Source organism: Hemitrygon akajei, chromosome 3, assembly GCF_048418815.1.
Source record: "Hemitrygon akajei chromosome 3, sHemAka1.3, whole genome shotgun sequence".
Taxonomy (NCBI): Eukaryota; Metazoa; Chordata; class Chondrichthyes; order Myliobatiformes; family Dasyatidae; genus Hemitrygon; species Hemitrygon akajei.
Window position 1 is genome coordinate 186,494,406 of NC_133126.1, and position 18,003 is coordinate 186,512,408.

The 18,003-nt window shown below is 39.5% G+C and overlaps 1 protein-coding gene across 1 annotated transcript in view; it reads right to left on the reverse strand.

Moving 5' to 3' along the window:
* Positions 1–2,798: 2,798 nt before the first annotated feature.
* Positions 2,799–18,003, reverse strand: part of pfn2a (profilin 2a) — a 43,590-nt gene continuing 28,385 nt past the window's right edge. The window contains exon 3 of the mRNA XM_073041584.1: positions 2,799–4,859. Within this exon, the coding sequence (XP_072897685.1) occupies positions 4,762–4,859 (98 nt within the window). The 3' untranslated portion in view covers positions 2,799–4,761. The remainder of the gene's footprint in view (positions 4,860–18,003) is intronic.

Sequence of the window (18,003 nt, forward strand, 5' to 3'; positions counted from 1 at the left end):
ATTGGTATTGTCTCTTGGCATCCCTGTTAGCTTTAGAGGTCATTTCTTGTAAAGGTCAAGGTCACCTGATTCAAACACAGCAGTCCTAGACTTCAATAAATAGTGAATCTGCCAGTTCATCCATATCTTCTGGTTTGGGAATACACAAATTGCTCTCTTTAGTAGACAGTCTCAACATATTGATGACATCCACAACAGTGGTAACATACAGTACTTCCATGTACTTCTGTACATGTACTATCTGTCTGGATGGCATGTAAAGAAAAGCTTTTCACTGCATCTCAGTTCATGTGACCATAATTATCAAGTTACTCTGATCCAGGCAACATTGAATCTCTTCTATACCCTCTCCAAGGCTTCCACATCCTCTCTTTAATACAATGACCAGAACTGCTCACAATATTGCAAATGTGGAACAGTTGGAGTTTTATACAGTTGCCATTATTCAACAGCTTTTCTACAAAGTCTAGCATGTCTTTTGACTTCAGTACCATCTATCTACTCACACTGCCATGTTGTGAGCTACGGACTTGCATCCAAAAGCCCCTCTGCTCTGTACATCAAAGCTCCCACCTTATTACTATACTCTCAAGTTTGAGCTTCCAACATGCAACTCCTCACATTTGTGCAGATTAAACCCCATCTGCCATTTCTCCACCATTTCCAACTGATTTACATCCTGCTATATATTTAACAATCTTCCTCACTATTCACTACTCCAAATTTGTGTCATTTACAAACTTACTAATCAACCAGCTACATTTGTCCATTGCTTTGTGTGTGTAGCTTTAAGGTTAGAATATGTTGAGTCCTGCTGATGTTTAACAGCTTTATAGAAACAGCCACACTTACATGCAGAAAGCCTTGAGCACCATTTAGGTGTGGATGTTAATCAGCAAATGAATAAATATGGACCCAAGAACATGCATTGTGATTAAAATAAATCATAAGAAACTTATTAGAACAGTTGCAAAAACAAGCATTCTGCAAAATTTATCGTTGCAGTCAACTTACACAATGAAAGTAGGATTGAACAGATGTTAATCATCTCAGTCCAGGTTAACCCTGCAGAAGTTCCTCAGGGCAGCTGCCTCACCAAATAAAGTCTTTCAAAAGGTTAAAATTAGTGATTGGATAATATTCAATTCAATTTAAAACTCTTAAAAAAAAAAAGTGCCTTCTGCAGGCAGCAAGACATTGTCAACCACTGGAGTGAGGCAGGTAATGCAGGGCAAGTACTGTTCTGGGCAGTAACTAGTGATTTAACCAGTTCCTCTCAACATCCAATGGTATTATCACATCCATGGCATAAATCGCTATTATAGGGCTGCAAAATGTCACCAAGGACAAGAAAATCAGCTGGACCAGCCACATAAGTACTGTGGGCTTGGAAGGCAAGCAACTTTCTATAGAAAGCCTAGCCTTGATCTGCCGTTGTAACCAAAGGTCTCCCTACTTTCATCATAACTTAAGACTATGATGGATTCTCTAAGTTCCAACAACTTCAACCAGATACCATAAACCTACTTTTCTCATACAGGAATGGAACAAGTACAAAATAGTTGTTACTCAAATCACAGCACCTCCCACAATTTACACAAATTTTCACCACAAAGGAGCAGGTCAGCAGTTCCACCAGTTCCCCAGCCAGTGAGCATTGCCCCAACAACTCGCTCAAGGAGCAAAGTGGGCAATACATGTTCTATTTCAAAGCCCAATATCTCCACTGCCCAGAGCATTTGTCCCCCCAAATTCACAAAGGACAGGCTTGACAGGGAAAAGCCACAAACAGATGGACTTGTTCCACTCTACTGCAGGGAAATGATTTAATCCGATTCGCATCCACTGTTTTTACTGCATTCAATTTTACGTTTCTTTACACACTGCCTACACTACAGGTCTACTTTTCCCTCATCCCCTTTAAGCCATAGGTAAATAACAATCCATGGGAATTGGAAAGCTCTCTGTTGACTGTAATCATTCCTCAACAGATTGTGGTCATTGGAAGGACAATTTAACTCACTCCCAGTACATTACTACAGGGGCTTCTCAGTGCCTTGGCCCAATTACTTCCAGTTGAGTCAGTCTCTACTATGGTCAAAGGCTATCTCATTAATGTCAAGAATCAATTCCATTTACAACTCAGTGGAATAGCTCATTTCACTATGCAGTTAAGATCTAGATAATATTCAGACATAGGCAGGTGGCAGTTGCATTCAACCTACACAAGTGCTTGGCAATAAGCACTGACACCTTCTCTGACATTCTTTGCACCCCAAGGTAAAAGGGAGGATTAGAAGGAAAAGGCACCAAGTATCCAATGAAGTAGGGTCACTGAAACTACAAGTACAGGACAAAGACTAGATACCCTGTGAAGTAACTGACTTCCTAGCTCCATCATCTGCAAGATATATTATTAAACACACTGCATGCACATAACTCAGTATTATTCCAATAGGTTTTCACCCAGCAACAAACAAATTAGCTGGTCTGTCTTGGCTGTATTTACTATCCTGCCACTATAGACTGGGCAGATGTAGGAAAATTCCACCACATTCAAGTTTGCCTCCAAATCATCAAATCTAAACTTGGAGATCTCCTTGCCCAATGGTATTCAGAGTACCTTCATAAAAACCAGTCAAGTGAGAGCACCCTGCTTTCTCAATGGCAATTATAAATCAACAATAAGTATATGTCCCACCAGCAATGCCAGGCTTGAGCTTGAACATAAATGCATTTTCATATCTAAAAGAAAAAAGTGACTTATCCCCAGTCCACATAAAAACAAACAGCCACCATATGGTTGGAATAAATTTATTTCATCTGTCTGTAAACAAGGTGGATTAACAATTATGGCATTCTGTAAATGCATTTTAAAATCAGATGAGTTAGACTGTATCCCAGATGTAACAAAATTGCAGGGAAAGAAAATGGACAAGTCAGCAACAAGAATTTTTAAATCTGTACATATTTCACAAGGCCTGAACATTGAGTATATGCTAGAGTAGAGTAACGCCCCTAAGTGCCGTTCAACTGAAAGCCTTGCAGCGGCAGTTAAAATCCATCTCACAACAGCAAATCTCTATGCAGTATGTATGGCACAGGATACACAAACATTTGCAAAATAATTTCACAAGACAGCCAAGTGTGATTATTCCAACCAATACCATCTCCCATTTTATTCATTTATGAATACAGAGCTTTTGTCATTTTGTTTGAACTGAACACAAGTTAGTACTGTGCTCAAAACAGACATTTCCACAGATTTTAAAACAATTAGGAGCATAAGTCAATTCTTCCAGTTTCCCTCTGCAGCATGAGCTTACCAGGTTTAATGCATCAATTCCCTTGATTTGAAATATTTAATTTCCATGTAGAAGACTGCCAACCTTGATCAGATACAAATTTGATCTTCAAATCATCAACATTGATGGGCATACTATCTATCACACATTTATCTAAATTGCCAATACAGTATGAGGGGTGGCAGTCACCCTTCACAATCATTTTATAGCAGTCTGCTCTTAAAATCCCTCAAGCTGCAAGTTAATTGGTCCTATGAAGCACTCAAATCTGGACATATCTGTGATGGTTACGTTGGGATATTTTTTGTCCAAAGTGGCAACCTTTATTAAAAAGATAAACTCACATTAAAGGAGCTGGCAAAACATTTTAAGTGCCTGAGCTATTGCAAAGATGGAATGTTCCTGGAGAATAAACTGATCAGAGTCAGTATTGTGGCATGTTCGTGGGGAAGTAACTTACACATCTCAAAAGCTGTTTTGTAATCACATCCCATGAAATTAAGATGCAAAAAAAAAACTTAATACAAGTTTAACAGAGTGCACCTTCAAAGCTGCTGGAAAGTTATTCATGGATGTAAACAGGTTTTGAAATTCAGGTGCTTTAGCAATGATAATGGGCAAACTAGTTACAAATATTACCTAAGTCAGGAACATTATGGCAAAAATAGGCATGCACTTTCTCTTCCAACATGCTCAAACAAAAAGGAAGACTAAAAATATCTACGTAACTGCTGAAAGTGCTCTCAGCAACACTTAGATTGTACTACCAGCACCTTTTCATTCAGTTTCAATAAGTACTTCAACGGGGAAGGGAAGGGAGATAGAGAATAATCAGAACCTGGTTTGGTGACTTTGGATGCCAATAAACGTTCTAACTAAAACAAAGCAATGCCCAGGCTTAGCAAGTCAGCCCAATTGTTTGCAACAATATCAAAAGTAATAACATGCATATCACCATTTAGTTATTGTGCTAATGGTGCCAAAACAGTGGATTTACTTTCCATTACATCTACAATGTTATTACAATTAAGTGGTAAAGAGGCAAAGGGAATCAAATGGATAAATTAAAAAATAATCTAACCAACTACAGTCTGGTAGCACTGCCACTGCAACTGGGTCGTGGCAAGGGTGAATGAGTTGCTAGGTGGATGGGGAGAGGCTGCTTAGTATCCAGAATTCCTCAGGTATGTAGCCATGGTGTTTTCTTGTTGACTACCCACCCCATGGACACTTTCCTTTCCCATGACTACAACCAATGCTGGAGTACATAAGGAAAAAAAATGAAAATTTACTTTCCCCACCAATACAGGGATACAAAGGAGACATGGGCTCATACCCCCCAAAACCCTGCATTGCTATTAAACTTTCCGTAACTTCAACGTGAAACAACAGGTGACTGCTAAAGGAAACTTTAATAGCAATTTTTTTTAAACTACTGAATAGCAATCCTGGTCGACTAGAACCCAGTCTCTCTCAAGTATTTTGCCATTGCGAATGCCTTCTTATTCAAGACTCCTCCGTGGGTCCCTTCTTTTCCCATTACAAAGACCAAGACTGAAAGAAAAAGAAAAGGAAACATTAAAAATCTGCATATAAATGAACATTAATAATTAATTGCATAGTGAGCAAATGTCAACCAGAAACATTTCAAAGGAGGCATAATTCTAAGGTTTCATAGAATCAGTACATAATTTGTGCTACTCATGTTTGACTTAAAACATATCATAGCCCCACTTAAAATTCTGTACAAATAAACAATTAACAATTCAGCAAAACCCAATTAAATCCATAATGCCCAGATTGTATAAAGTGGAAAACAACATCTCAGAAAAGTATTAATACTAATTGTCATAATTAACCCTATCATTAATTTGATACACACTAAAGCACTTCAGACAAATGTGCAAGGTCAGAGAAAACTTCAAGTTGGGGACCTTAAATTATGATGACAATGCAGTTTTACAAAGCACACCGAAAAACTGGGCTGCAAAATTCAATTCACTGGCCAAAACAGCAGTTTGACCCATTTGAAAGATCTTAGCTTGGAGAAAGAGGCAGGTAGAAAAAACAAATCTAAAAGATCAGGATTCTCTAGCAAAAGTTTCAATTTTAAACTACAGTGACCAAGATGACAAACCTTTCTAAAACATTAATTTGCATTAAAAGTTCACAGTGCAAATAATGTTTGACAACCTCAATAATGTTACTGTTTATTACTTGTGAATACTAATGTGCCAATGAGGGGAGAAAAATTTTCCTGTTAAGCGTATGCCCTTTCATGCTAGATACAAAAATCTCAAATTTCTTGATCAAAGCAAAATGAACAAAATATTATAAAAGTATTGTAATGTTTTAGGAGCCATCGACATTGCCCACAAAACAGTGATAATCTTTAAAAACAGTTTCAATAAATTATCCTTTCGCTTATTTGAATAAACTGAACTGCCACATTTTTGAAATCTTCTAGCCCAAGATGCTTCATTATCAGATCCAACAGTTTTGGAGTTTCACTTGTCTGATTTTGCCTGATTGTATACACTACTGGAATGCCACCTTTATGGCTAATGGTCTATTAGTAGAAATTAGCATTTTACTAATTATCTCCAAATACAGGTCTTTGCCACAGTACCTCCATTTTTGCCATATCTGTTCTCAGGATAAGACTTTCTACTCCAGAACATCTGAAATGACCCCCCTCCCCCCAAAAAAGTGATTCCCATCCACTACCACCGAAGCCGCCCTCACCCGACCCTACATGCTCTCTATGTGACTCCCTTGTCCACTTGTCCCTTGCTAGAGCGCTCTTGGAATTTATCCCTGCAAATGAGACAAGAGCTCCAACTGCCCCGACACATGCTCTGTCTCATCACCACTGGGGTTGCAAACAGTCCTTCAAGGTGTGATGACACTTCACCTGCCAGATCTATCCTCTACATTGATGAGACCTGATGCAGGTTAGTTGAGCACCTTCACTCCATCCACTATAAAAAGGCAGGATCTCCAAGTGGCTATCCATTTCAAATTGACTTACAATCCTACATGCCTTCTCCACTGCCACAATGAGATTTAACTCAGGTTGGAGGAGCAACACCTCATATTCCAACAGGATAGCCTCCAACCCTGACGGCATAAACAGATTTCTCCTACTTGCAGTAATTTCCTTTTAATTTTTTAAAATTGAAGTTCATACATTTCCATAAGATGTATTTCAGATATTGTACATGTTATAGTCATATATGCCACAAATCTCCATTTCCAGTAATTTCACCTCCTTCTCCCTTTTCCCTTCATTCTGATTCCCCTCTCATTCCTTTTTTTCCAGTCTGCTGTCCACTCACATTAGATCCCTTCTTTAACACTTCACCTCTTCCAGCCTCTTTCTTCATACTCTTCTTCCAGCCATCCACTTTCCCACCTTCACCCATCACTTGCTGACATGTACTACCATCCCCCCCACCCGACCTTATTCCAGCATCTGCCTTCTTCCTTTCCAGTCTTAAAGGATCTTCACCCAAAACTTTATTCCCCTTCATAGATGCTGCCTGACTTGCTGAGTTCCTCCAACATTTTATTGAATACTGAATTTCCAGCATCTGCAGGATTAATCAACTTGGAACTCCACACATCTTGACTTTACCAAGTGTTTTAACAGCCAACAGGACAGCAGCAAAGACAAAGATATTAGAACAGCCAGAAGGTAAAAGACCATCCTTAGATCTCCTCTTTAGCAATCTCAAGGTCAAGAATAATTTGTTTCCGCTCATTTGGGATCAGAAATGATTGAGTTCTGTGTAAGAATTAACTTTGCCTCAGTTAGGGCAGACAGAATGCAGAATAGTTGAATATATGATTTGTTCTTCTGTACAAAGGATTTCAGGTTAGGAACATGCTGCATTCCTCTCCTCCCCATTTACACCTCCTGCCACATGACCAACTAAAATCAGTTGTGCCTAAGCATTTTATTTTGATATTGCTTGCCAGAGAGTCTAATGTCAGGTATAAAAACAATACTGACTCACCAGCATATGAAATATATGCCTCAATGTGGGTATGCTGGTCAGAGACAGGATACAAGATTCATTCATCTCTTCCCAGTAACAGTTGTCCACAACTTTGTTGCATTGAATGAACATAAAGTAGTTTAAAAAGTGGGTAGGACACATACTGACCAAGTTAAAAAACAGATAGAAACAACCACCTGGAACAGAAGACCCAGTACACATGGTTTAGGTCTATGTACAGATGTGCTTTAAAAGCAACTTGCTTTGCTCATTGCCCTTCAAAGAGGAACTAAAAATCAAATCAAGATTGTGAGGCAATGAGGGAGAGACATGAATATTCCTTCTGTGGCCCCTCCCTTGACAAAGACAAACCTGTACATTTTTGGAATGTAGGAGAAAACCAGAGCGCCCAGAGGAAACCCACATGGTTGCACGTTCTCCCATGACCACATGGGTTTCCTCTGGGTTCTTCTCCCATTAAAGATATGGTCTACTGAGTTGTGGGCATGTTATGTTGGTTCTGGTATGTGGCAACACTTGCAGGCTGCCCCAGCACATTCTGACTTCACTATGCAATTCATTATGTTTTAACGTACATGTGACATTTTTAAAGGAGCATGTTTATTCAAGAGCTGGTAAAAAGACAGGCAAATAAATATTCTGTGATACCTTATGCAGAAGCCACAAATCATTATTTTCATCAATATTACTACTTTACCACATCTTGAAATTCCCAGGGACAGCCCAATTATTCTTATTTCATCTCCATTCAATATTCTTTGGATGTATTTTTCACAAAAACAGCCAAGAATTGTGTAACAAGAGCCCAACATTTATTGCTACTGCTCAAAGTCCCAGAGAACCAGGTTCATTACTGATCTCTAGTGCCAATGTGGAATTTGCATGTGACTGAATGAGTTTACTTTTCATAAATAGCTAAAGAAATTAGATCCGTGTACAGTCTTCGTAATTTAAAATTAGAAAAATCCTATTGAAGCATACAAGATTCTCAGATGGCAGGACAAAGTAGACATCAAGATGTTTCCACTAGTGGGAGAATGTCAAATGGGTGTGAACCTTTGGATTCTTACCCCAGAGGATTGCAGAGGCTAGATTATTAGAATTTAAAATGCAGCGGACCCCAGTTAATTGGGCCACTAATTAATCAGGGCAGCCACTTATTTGGGCCAACCCTTAAATAACAAAAACAAATCAAGAAAATAGCTGGAATTCCCTAGTTGGGACACTATGCTACTTAATTAGGATAAGAGCCTGTTTCCAAACAGTTTCTAACAAACATCAGTTGCATACACTTGCATGGTTATTAGACACTGTTAGAGTGAACAGTTCTTAAATAGCATCAGTGGTGTGTGCTTGTGTTCAAAAAGCACTGAATTTTGACATTGACAGTTGGTGAAAATAAGTAGTGAGACAATTCAGAAGTTTTGCTCACTGTGGTTTCAAGCTTAGAAATGTTTGAAACAGTCGAGTGAAACTGAAATGATTTCACTATTTCAGAAAGTTAGGAACTAGGAAGAATTTGAAAATATCAAAACCTTGAATGTTACAATGAAAATAAAGATTTGGAGTATTCAATCATCAAGCATTTTATGAAGGCAGTCCATTTACTACTTTACCACATCTTGAAATTCCCAGGGACAGCCCAATTATTCTTATTTCATCTCCATTCGATATTCTTTGGATGTATTTTTCACAAAAACAGCCAAGAATTGTGTAACAAGAGCCCTACATTTATTGCTACTGCTCAAAGTCCCAGAGAACCAGGTTCATTACTGATCTCTAGTGCCAATGAAGCCCTGTGTCCACCGTGGAGAACTTCAGGTTCCTAGGAACCACCATCTCTCAGGATCTGAAGTGAGAGCAGAACATCAGCTCCATCCTGAAGAAGGCCCAGCAGCGGATGTATTTCCTGCGGCTCTTGAGGAAATACGGTCTGCCTCAGGAATTGCTGCTGCAGTTCTACACTGCAGTCATTGAGTCTGTCCTGTGCACCTCCATCATTGTGTGGTTTGGAGCCGCCACCAAGCAGGATAGAACCAGACTACAGCGCACAGTGAGGACTGGCGAGCGCATCATTGGAGCCTCCCTGCCCTCTATTGTGGACCTGTACTCTTCCAGGTTGAAGAAGAGGGCGGGGAACATCATAAAGGACTCCTCCCATCCTGCGCACGGACTGTTTGATCTGCTTCCGTCTGGTAGGCACTTCAGATCCCTCCAGACTAAGACTAATAGGCACTGGAGAAGTTTTTTCCCTACTGCGGTCACTTTGCTGAACAGTTAACTGCCGGTTAACTGTCGGCTAACTATTACTTGGATTGCACTACCTGTATGTATAATTTATATTTTCATTTATATCTATCATTATTATTGTTATGAGCAGAGAGACAACATCTGCCGGAAGTAAATTCCTTGTATGTGCATAGGTACTTGGCGATTAAAGTCTGATTCTGATTATCTGCTCTAGGTGTCTATGCTGATTTTGTTCATTTACAGGCAATCAAAAGAACATGGCACCATACACTGGATGAATTCCTCCATCAGAAACTGTTGTGAACTATTACGGTTTTACAGTACTGTAGTAATACTGATAGTTAATTAGTTCTGTATTTCATTATACACAGAATTTGTCACCAAGTTAAACAGCAGCTTGACTTTTTAAAAAAAACCTTTTTAAACATTTCCATGGAACTTTGGTTCAGCGTATGTGTCCCAATTAATCAAAATCCACAGGAGATAAATTTGAAAGATCAGGGAAGTGAGATGTGGGGAACTGGTTAATGAAGGATTAGGCACGGCGCAGATTAGCCACTAACATGCAGAATGGCAGAGCAGGCTTGAGCAACCTACTGATACGACTTTTTTTTAATGGTCTTTCATTCCCCCAGATGTGTTAGTTACCTCCCACATCTTAAAGGACGCAATAACTCAGCTCACTAGAGTGTATTTCTAATGTGGATTGTTGGAAAATTGTGAAAGTTGAAGGGCATGTGATAGAACTGCTTATAGGAAAGGAAGTAAGGAAATGGAAATGATGGGTGTGCTCTGAGAGCTGGCCCAGAACCAATGGAATGAGAATACCTTCCGTCATACAGAAGTTAAAGGCTCAACATAAGAACCTTATTCTTTAGGGAAGTTGTAGCACAGTAGATACAAGTAGCAGTTATAGCACAGGACATGGGAATAAAAGGCAATAAATTATATAGTCTGATTGTTTCTAGTCTTTGCCATTGCAATTCCTTTTGACCTCTAGAACATTTTGTAAAAAAAAATTCTGCACAAGAATACTTCATAACAATCGCTGTCACTGATTATTTGGCTTATGAATTAAAAAGGCTACCATTGAGTTTCCTTTCTTGCACAAAAAATGTTGGAACTGTATTGTATTCCTTGCTCTATAACATAGAGCTTTGCCAAATGAACTTAATTTTATCACAGCCAATGCTAACTTTGCTCTCTACTACAAGAAATCAGTGTAAAACCGAAGTTTCATTACAGATCTATGATTCAATTCTAAAAAGTTGTATTAAGATTCTAGAGTGGCAAAGATGAGTATTCTGCTCAAGTATGAATTAAATCTTAATCCCCAACTCTGCTAAATATGTTGTCCTAGGTAGTACACAGTTCGTGTCAAACACATTCAAGATCCTGCCCCTCCCTTCACTTCAATACAATACCCTTATGAACGGGCATATTACTCTTAATCCCCTCAGCTAGTCAAACTTCACCAGCTCTGGTCTTCAATTTGATTTGTTTCACCTGCTCCTTCAGCAGCAATTAACATTTCTTCCACAACCCTCCAAGTTGGCTCAATTCATCCAAACCACTTGGGCCTTCTCTTAAGATTACCTCACTGTGCTTCCAGACTGTGTAACCTCAAATGCTAAACCATCACCAACTTGGGTAGCATAACAGAACAATAACTGTTTCAAAGCAAGGTTTATAACATTAAAAGGCACCATCTGGTAATCTCTGACATTCCATGAAAGAGCCCAAAACCACCAACCCAACTTGAGAATTAATTTTTTTTCTACAACTAACCTAAAGTGCCAAGGATGAAGGATGCAGTTATTACCACAATGCTGAGAGCTTTTGCAGATAACTTAATTATTTGCAACTCCAAAATTTAGCTGGTTAAATTATAAGCTCTAATTATAGGACAAGAGTAGTAAATTTATAGAGCTGCAGATTTCTGGAATGACAAAAGAATTTGGAACAGAAATTTAAATTCTGCTTAAAGTCTGACAAAAACATTCAGCAAATGTTTTTTGTGTTCAAACACTGTTCCAACACTAGATTGGGCAATTGAAATCAAGAAAATTGTTTAGTAGAAAATTTGGGACTTGGAAATTAGACAACACAATTTCTTAAATCCAATCTTTTAGTATCATTTACAACAATATTTACAAAAATTACCAGAAGCCTATGGCTAACCTAATTACCTCCCATTCACTTCAGCAACTTTCATTTCTTGAATCCTTGAAAAATGCAAGGCAATGCTATTGCTCTTCCAGCAGAGGGTAACTTATCATCGACAGCAATTAAAACCAAAGCCCAACACAAAGGAATATAATTTTGGCCAATACAAGCGTCTCAGATTTTCACAAAAACAGATCTACAAAATTAGGTACATTTTCAACTAATACCGGTGGTTTTATAGGCATTGGAATAAAGAATTTAAAAACAGTGACATAGCATGTTTAATTAAAGCAAGATCACTAGACAAGCATGAAGGGAAAATATCAACCCTACAAAACACATGGAAAATTTACAGAATTCAATTCTTTTACTTAGAGATACAGCACAGAAGAGGTCTTTCTGGCCCTTTGAGCCACACCACTCAGCAAACCCCAGCTACCCTGATTTACCTAACCTAATCACGGGACAATTTACAATGACCAATTATAAAGATGCATGGAGTAGTAGAGGACCTGGAGAAAATACAGGGATTCCTTACAGAAGATGCCTGGATTAAACTCTGAACTCCGATGCCCCGAGCTGTAACAGCATCGTGCTAACCACTATGCTACTGTTGACAGTCAATCCAAGTGGAAGGAGCATTCACATCTTTTAGACACCACATCCCCAAGCCCAAATTCATACCGACTTCAAAATTCAATTATACTATGGGGGTAAGGAAGCTTGACTCCACCCCAGGTTCAAAGATTTCATTTAATCAATTTGGGAATGGGCCTAATGACTTCAGATAAAGTAGTGCAGCATGGACTGCTGAGACCTATACAGGGGTGAACCAATAAGACCATAACACCATTAAGACACAGGAGCAAAATTAAGCCACTTGGCCCCTTGAGTCTGCTCTGCCATTCTATCATGACTGATTTATTATCCATCAACCCAATTCTTCTGCCTTCTTCCTGTAACCTTTGATACACTGACTACCAAGAACCAATAAACATCCTTTTTAACTATACTCAATGACTTGGCCTCCACACCAGTCATTGACAATGAAATCCATAGATTCATCACCCACCAGCCAAAGAAATTCCTCATCTCTGTTTTAAAGGGATGTCCTTCTATTCTGAAGCTGTTCTCTCTGGTCCTAAACCCACCCACAGCAGGAAAAATCCTCTCCATGTCAACTGTCTTCTCCATGTCAAGAAGCCTTTCATGCTTCTAAACTCCAGCAAGTACAGGTCCAGAATAATTAAACACTCCTCTACATTAACCCTTTCATTCATTCCCAGAATGTTCCTCCATGAACCTCCTCTGAATCCTCACCAATGCCAGCACATCCTTTCTAAGATAAGGGGCACAAAACTGCTCACAATGTTCTGAGTATAGTCTGACCAATACCTTATTAAGCCTCAGCATCACATCCTTGCTTTTATATTATAGTCCTTTTGAAATGAATGCTAACATAGTATTTGCTTTCCTTGCCACCGACTCAACCTGCAAGTTAACCCTTAAGAATCCTGCACAAGGACTCCCAAGTCCCTTTGCACCCCTGATTTTTGAATTTTCTCCCCTTTTAGAAAATAGTCTACTTTTATTCCTTCTACCAAAGTGCATGATCATACACTTCTCTACACTATATTCTATCTACCAATTCTCCACCCAGTTGGTCTAGGTCCTTCTACAGATTCACTGCGGCAACACTAACTGCCCCTCCATCCATTTTGTATTATCTGTCATCAATTCCATCATTCAAATTGTGTGGGAAAAAGGTCCCAATACTAACCCCTGCAGAACACCACTAGTCATCAGCAGCCAACCAGAATAGGCCACCTTTATTCCCACTCTTTGCCTCCTGTCAGTCAGCCAATCTTCTTTCCACGCTAGTATCTGTCCTAACACCATGTGCTCTTCTTACCCTAAGCATCCTGTGTGGCACCTTGTCAAAGGCCTTCTGAAAAATCTGTCAAGGGCTTACTGAAAATCCAAATAAACATCCACTGACTCTCCTTTGTCAACCTTGCTTGTCATTTCTCCTCAAGGAAGCCATATTGACAACTGCCTATTTAAATCATGCAATGTCAAGTAACTCAAAACTTCATCCTCAATAATGGACTCTTCCCAACCACTGAAGTCAGGCCAACTGGCCTATATTTCTTTTCTTCTGCCTCCCTTCCTTTTTAAAGAGTGGACTGACATTGCAATTTTCCAGTCCTCCAGAACTATTCCAGAAAATAGTGATTCTTGAAAGATCATTAATACCTCCTCGATCTCTATCTCTTTCAGAATCCTGGGGTGTAATCCATCTGATTCAGGTGACATAACTACCTTCAGATCTTTCTGCTTCCCAAGCACCTACTCCTTAGAAATACCAACTACATTCACTTCTGTCCTGACACTCTCAAATTTCTGCCCTACTGCTTGTGTCTTCCAGATTGAAGACCAGCACAAAATAATTAAGTTCACCTGCCATTGCTTTGAATCACTGGGAAATGATGCTGGAAAGGTTGTGTGAGGGACAATATCCACTCTCGCATCTATTACTCTTTATGTATCTTTCATATTATTGGCTACATTTTATCTTTCTTTCTGCATGACTTTTTTAGTTGCCTCCTGTTGGTCTTTAAAAGCTTCCCAATCCTCTGACTTCCAACATTTTTTTTTGCTATACTACATGCCCTCTCTTGCTTTGAAGCTGTATTGGACTATGCCTGTCAGCCACAGTTGCTTCATCATCCCTTTAAATACTCCATCTTTGAAATTTATCTATCCGGCATCTTCCAAATTACCCCCAGAATTTGCTGTCCTGCCATCAACCCTGCTAATGTACCCTTCCAATCAACTTTGACCATGTCATCCCTCATGCCTCTAACTCCCTTTACTCCACTGGAATTTTGATACGTCTGACTTTAGCTCTTCTCAAACTTCAGGATGAATTCTATCCTATTATGCTCATTGCATCTTAAGGGTTCCTTTAACTTAAGCTCCTGAATCAAATCTGGCTCATTACACCACACCCGATCTAAAGTTGCCTTTTCCCTAGTGGGCTCAACCACAAGTTGCCTTAAAAAGCCATTTCATAGGCATTCTACAATTTCCCTCGTAAGATCCAGCATTGGCCTGATTTCACAAACTATCTGCATATTGAAATCCCTGTGACTATCATAACATTGCTCTATTACATGCCTTTTCTATTTCCCACTAAAATTTATATCCTACACCCTGACTACTGTTCAGGGGCCTGTATACAACTCACATCAGGGGCTTTTTACAATTGCAGTTACATAACTACACACAGATTCTATATCTGCTGATCCAAAGTTATCTCTTAAGGGATGATTTTTTTTAAAAAACCAAATGAACCACCACATCTCCCCCACCTACCTGCCTGTCCTTTCAATACAAAGTGTATCCTTGATGTTAAGCTCCCAACTATGATCTTCTTTCAGCCACAAATCAGTGATGCCCACATCATACCTGCCAATCTCTAACTGTACTACAAGATCGTATCTTATTCTGTATACTGCATGCATCAAATATAACAGCATTTAACAAAAAGCATTCACAATGTAAATGCCATACAGACGATCTCAAGTGCCTAATCAAATATCCTCACTTTTCAACAACTATTGCTCATTTTCCAATTAATAATCTGATTAAATTAGAAACATAACCAGATGAATCACAAAATATTGTTGTAACAAGTTGCCAGAGGATGGACATTCAGAGTTCCTTCTGCCACCTATATGATAGGAGTCTAAAATTCAACTACAGCCAACTTACTATCCAAGATGAAGCAGTCTCTGGCTAGCACATCTATGTGAACAGATGTCCAGTTGCTGCATTACTAGATATACTGCATTCTTGATTAGATTGCACTGACACCTTCCAAACTTAAAATTTTACAGTAAAGACAAAGGCACCAAGTAGACAGGAACTTCAACCCTGCAAGCTCACCTTAATTGGATCTAAAGCCTAGAACTCCTCATCAATTATTATCAATGGCAGTAGGTCTTTAGAAAGATTGCCCTGGTAACAGAGGTAAGGGAATTAAAGAATGAAGCAAGAGCAATGATTGATGCATGTAAAGAAGGGCAAGGATTGAGTAGATAATGAAAAACTTCTGAAGTTGTATAGAAGACTAGGGATAAAGAAATTCATCACTGAACACTGCCCTGGAGATATTGTAGGCAATATCCATTAATGGGAAGTATTCATCTCAATACGGACAAGTACTCTGGGTTGAATGCAGGGAAGTAGGATTTGTATAGATAGGTATTTGCCCAGCATAGAAATTGCGGGAAAAGGACTGCTTTCACACTGAATTGACTGACAATATATATTTTGATCAAAGCAGCACACATTTTATCCCAAATAAGAATGACATGGACAGGAACTGCATACCCTGTGATACATTTAATCTGCAGCATTATGAACTATCCCCTTAGAAATACATAAGTATTTGTTCTGATCTGTTGAAGTTACGTTCCCAAGGTATTAATTTACAGTAAGGAAGGTAAAATAATATTGTTCAGGCTGAAGGTCAAAACCTTGAGGCAGATAAGTGTTTTGAGACTTATCTAAATGGCCTTACTGAGCTGCTAATAAAGAGCATTTTGTAGGATTTCTGGGTACAGTTAAAATGTGGTCAAAACTCAGACCAAAGTTATACCAGTCTTTCTCCCAAAGTGTTGACCATTTATTCCTGTCTATAGATGCTGCCTGACCTGCTGAGATCCTCCATCGTTGTGTCACCAGCCTTTCTCCTGACTTGAATCAATTCTATTTAGTAAGATTATGCACATCACATTTTACCATGTAGAATATATGCTTCTGATACACTTCACATTTTTAAATGCTTCAAGCTTAACTGACATTTAGAATTACCATCATAATCTTCTTTAATTATGAATGGCAATAAGTCACCAGGACCAGATGAGATGTACCCCAGGCTACTGTGGGAGGCAAGGGAGGAGATTGCTGAGCCTCTGGCAATGATCTTTGTATCATCAATGGGGACGGGAGAGGTTTCGGAGGATTGAAGGGTTGCGGATGTTGTTCCTTTATTCAAGAAAGGGAGCAGAGATAGCTCAGGAAATTATAGACCAGTGAGTCTTACTTTGGTGGTTGGTAAGTTGATGGAGAAGATCCTGACAGGCAGGATATATGAACTTCTGGAGAGGTATAATTAGGAATAGTCAGCATGGATTTGTCAAGAGCCGGTCATGCCTCACAAGCTTGATTGAATTGTTTGAGGATGCGACTAAACACATTGATGAAGGAAGAGCAGTAGATGTTGTGCATATGGATTTCAGCAAGGCATTTGATAAGGTATCCCATGCAAGGCTTATTCAGAAAGTAAGGCATGGGATCCAAGAGGAATTGCTTTGTGGATCCTGAATTAGCTTGCTCACATAAGACAAAAAGTGGTTGTAGATGGATCATATTCTGCATGGATGTCGGTGACCAGTGGTGTGCCTCCGGGATCTGTTCTGGGACCCTACTCTTTGTGATTTTTATGTGACCTGGATGAAGAAGTGGAGGGATGGGTTAGTAAGTTTGCTGATGACACAAAGGTTGTGGATGTTGTGGATAGTGTGGAGGGCTGTCAGAGGTTACAGCAGGACATTGATAGGATGTAAAACTGGGTTGAGAAGTGGCAGATGGAGTTCAACCCCAGATAAGTGGGAGGTGGTTCATTTTGGTAGGTCAAATATAATGACAGAATATAGTATTAATGATAAGACTCCTGGCATTGTGGAGGATCAGAGGGATCTTGGGGTCCGAGTCCATAGGATGCTCAAAGCAGCTACGGAGTCCATAGGATGCTCAAAGCAGCTACGCACGTTGACTCTGTGGTTAAGAAGGCATACAGTGCACTGGACTTCAATTGTGGGATTGAGTTTAAGAGCCGAGAGGTAATGTTGCAGCTATATAGGACCCTGGTCATACCTGACTTGGAGTACTGTACTCATTTCTGGTCACCTCATTACAGCAAGGATGTGGAAACCATAGAAATGGTGCAGAGATTTACAAGGACGTTGCCTGGATTGGGGAGCATGCCTTATGAAAACAGGTTGACTGAACTCGGCCTTTTCTCCTTGGAGCAATGGAGGAAGAGAGGTGACCTGATAGAGGTGTATAAGATGATGAGAGGCATTGATCATGTGGATAGTCAGAGGCTTTTTCCCCAGGGCCAAAATGGTTGCCACAAGAGGACACAGGTTTAAGGTGCTGGTGAGTAGGTACAGAGGAGATGTCAGGGG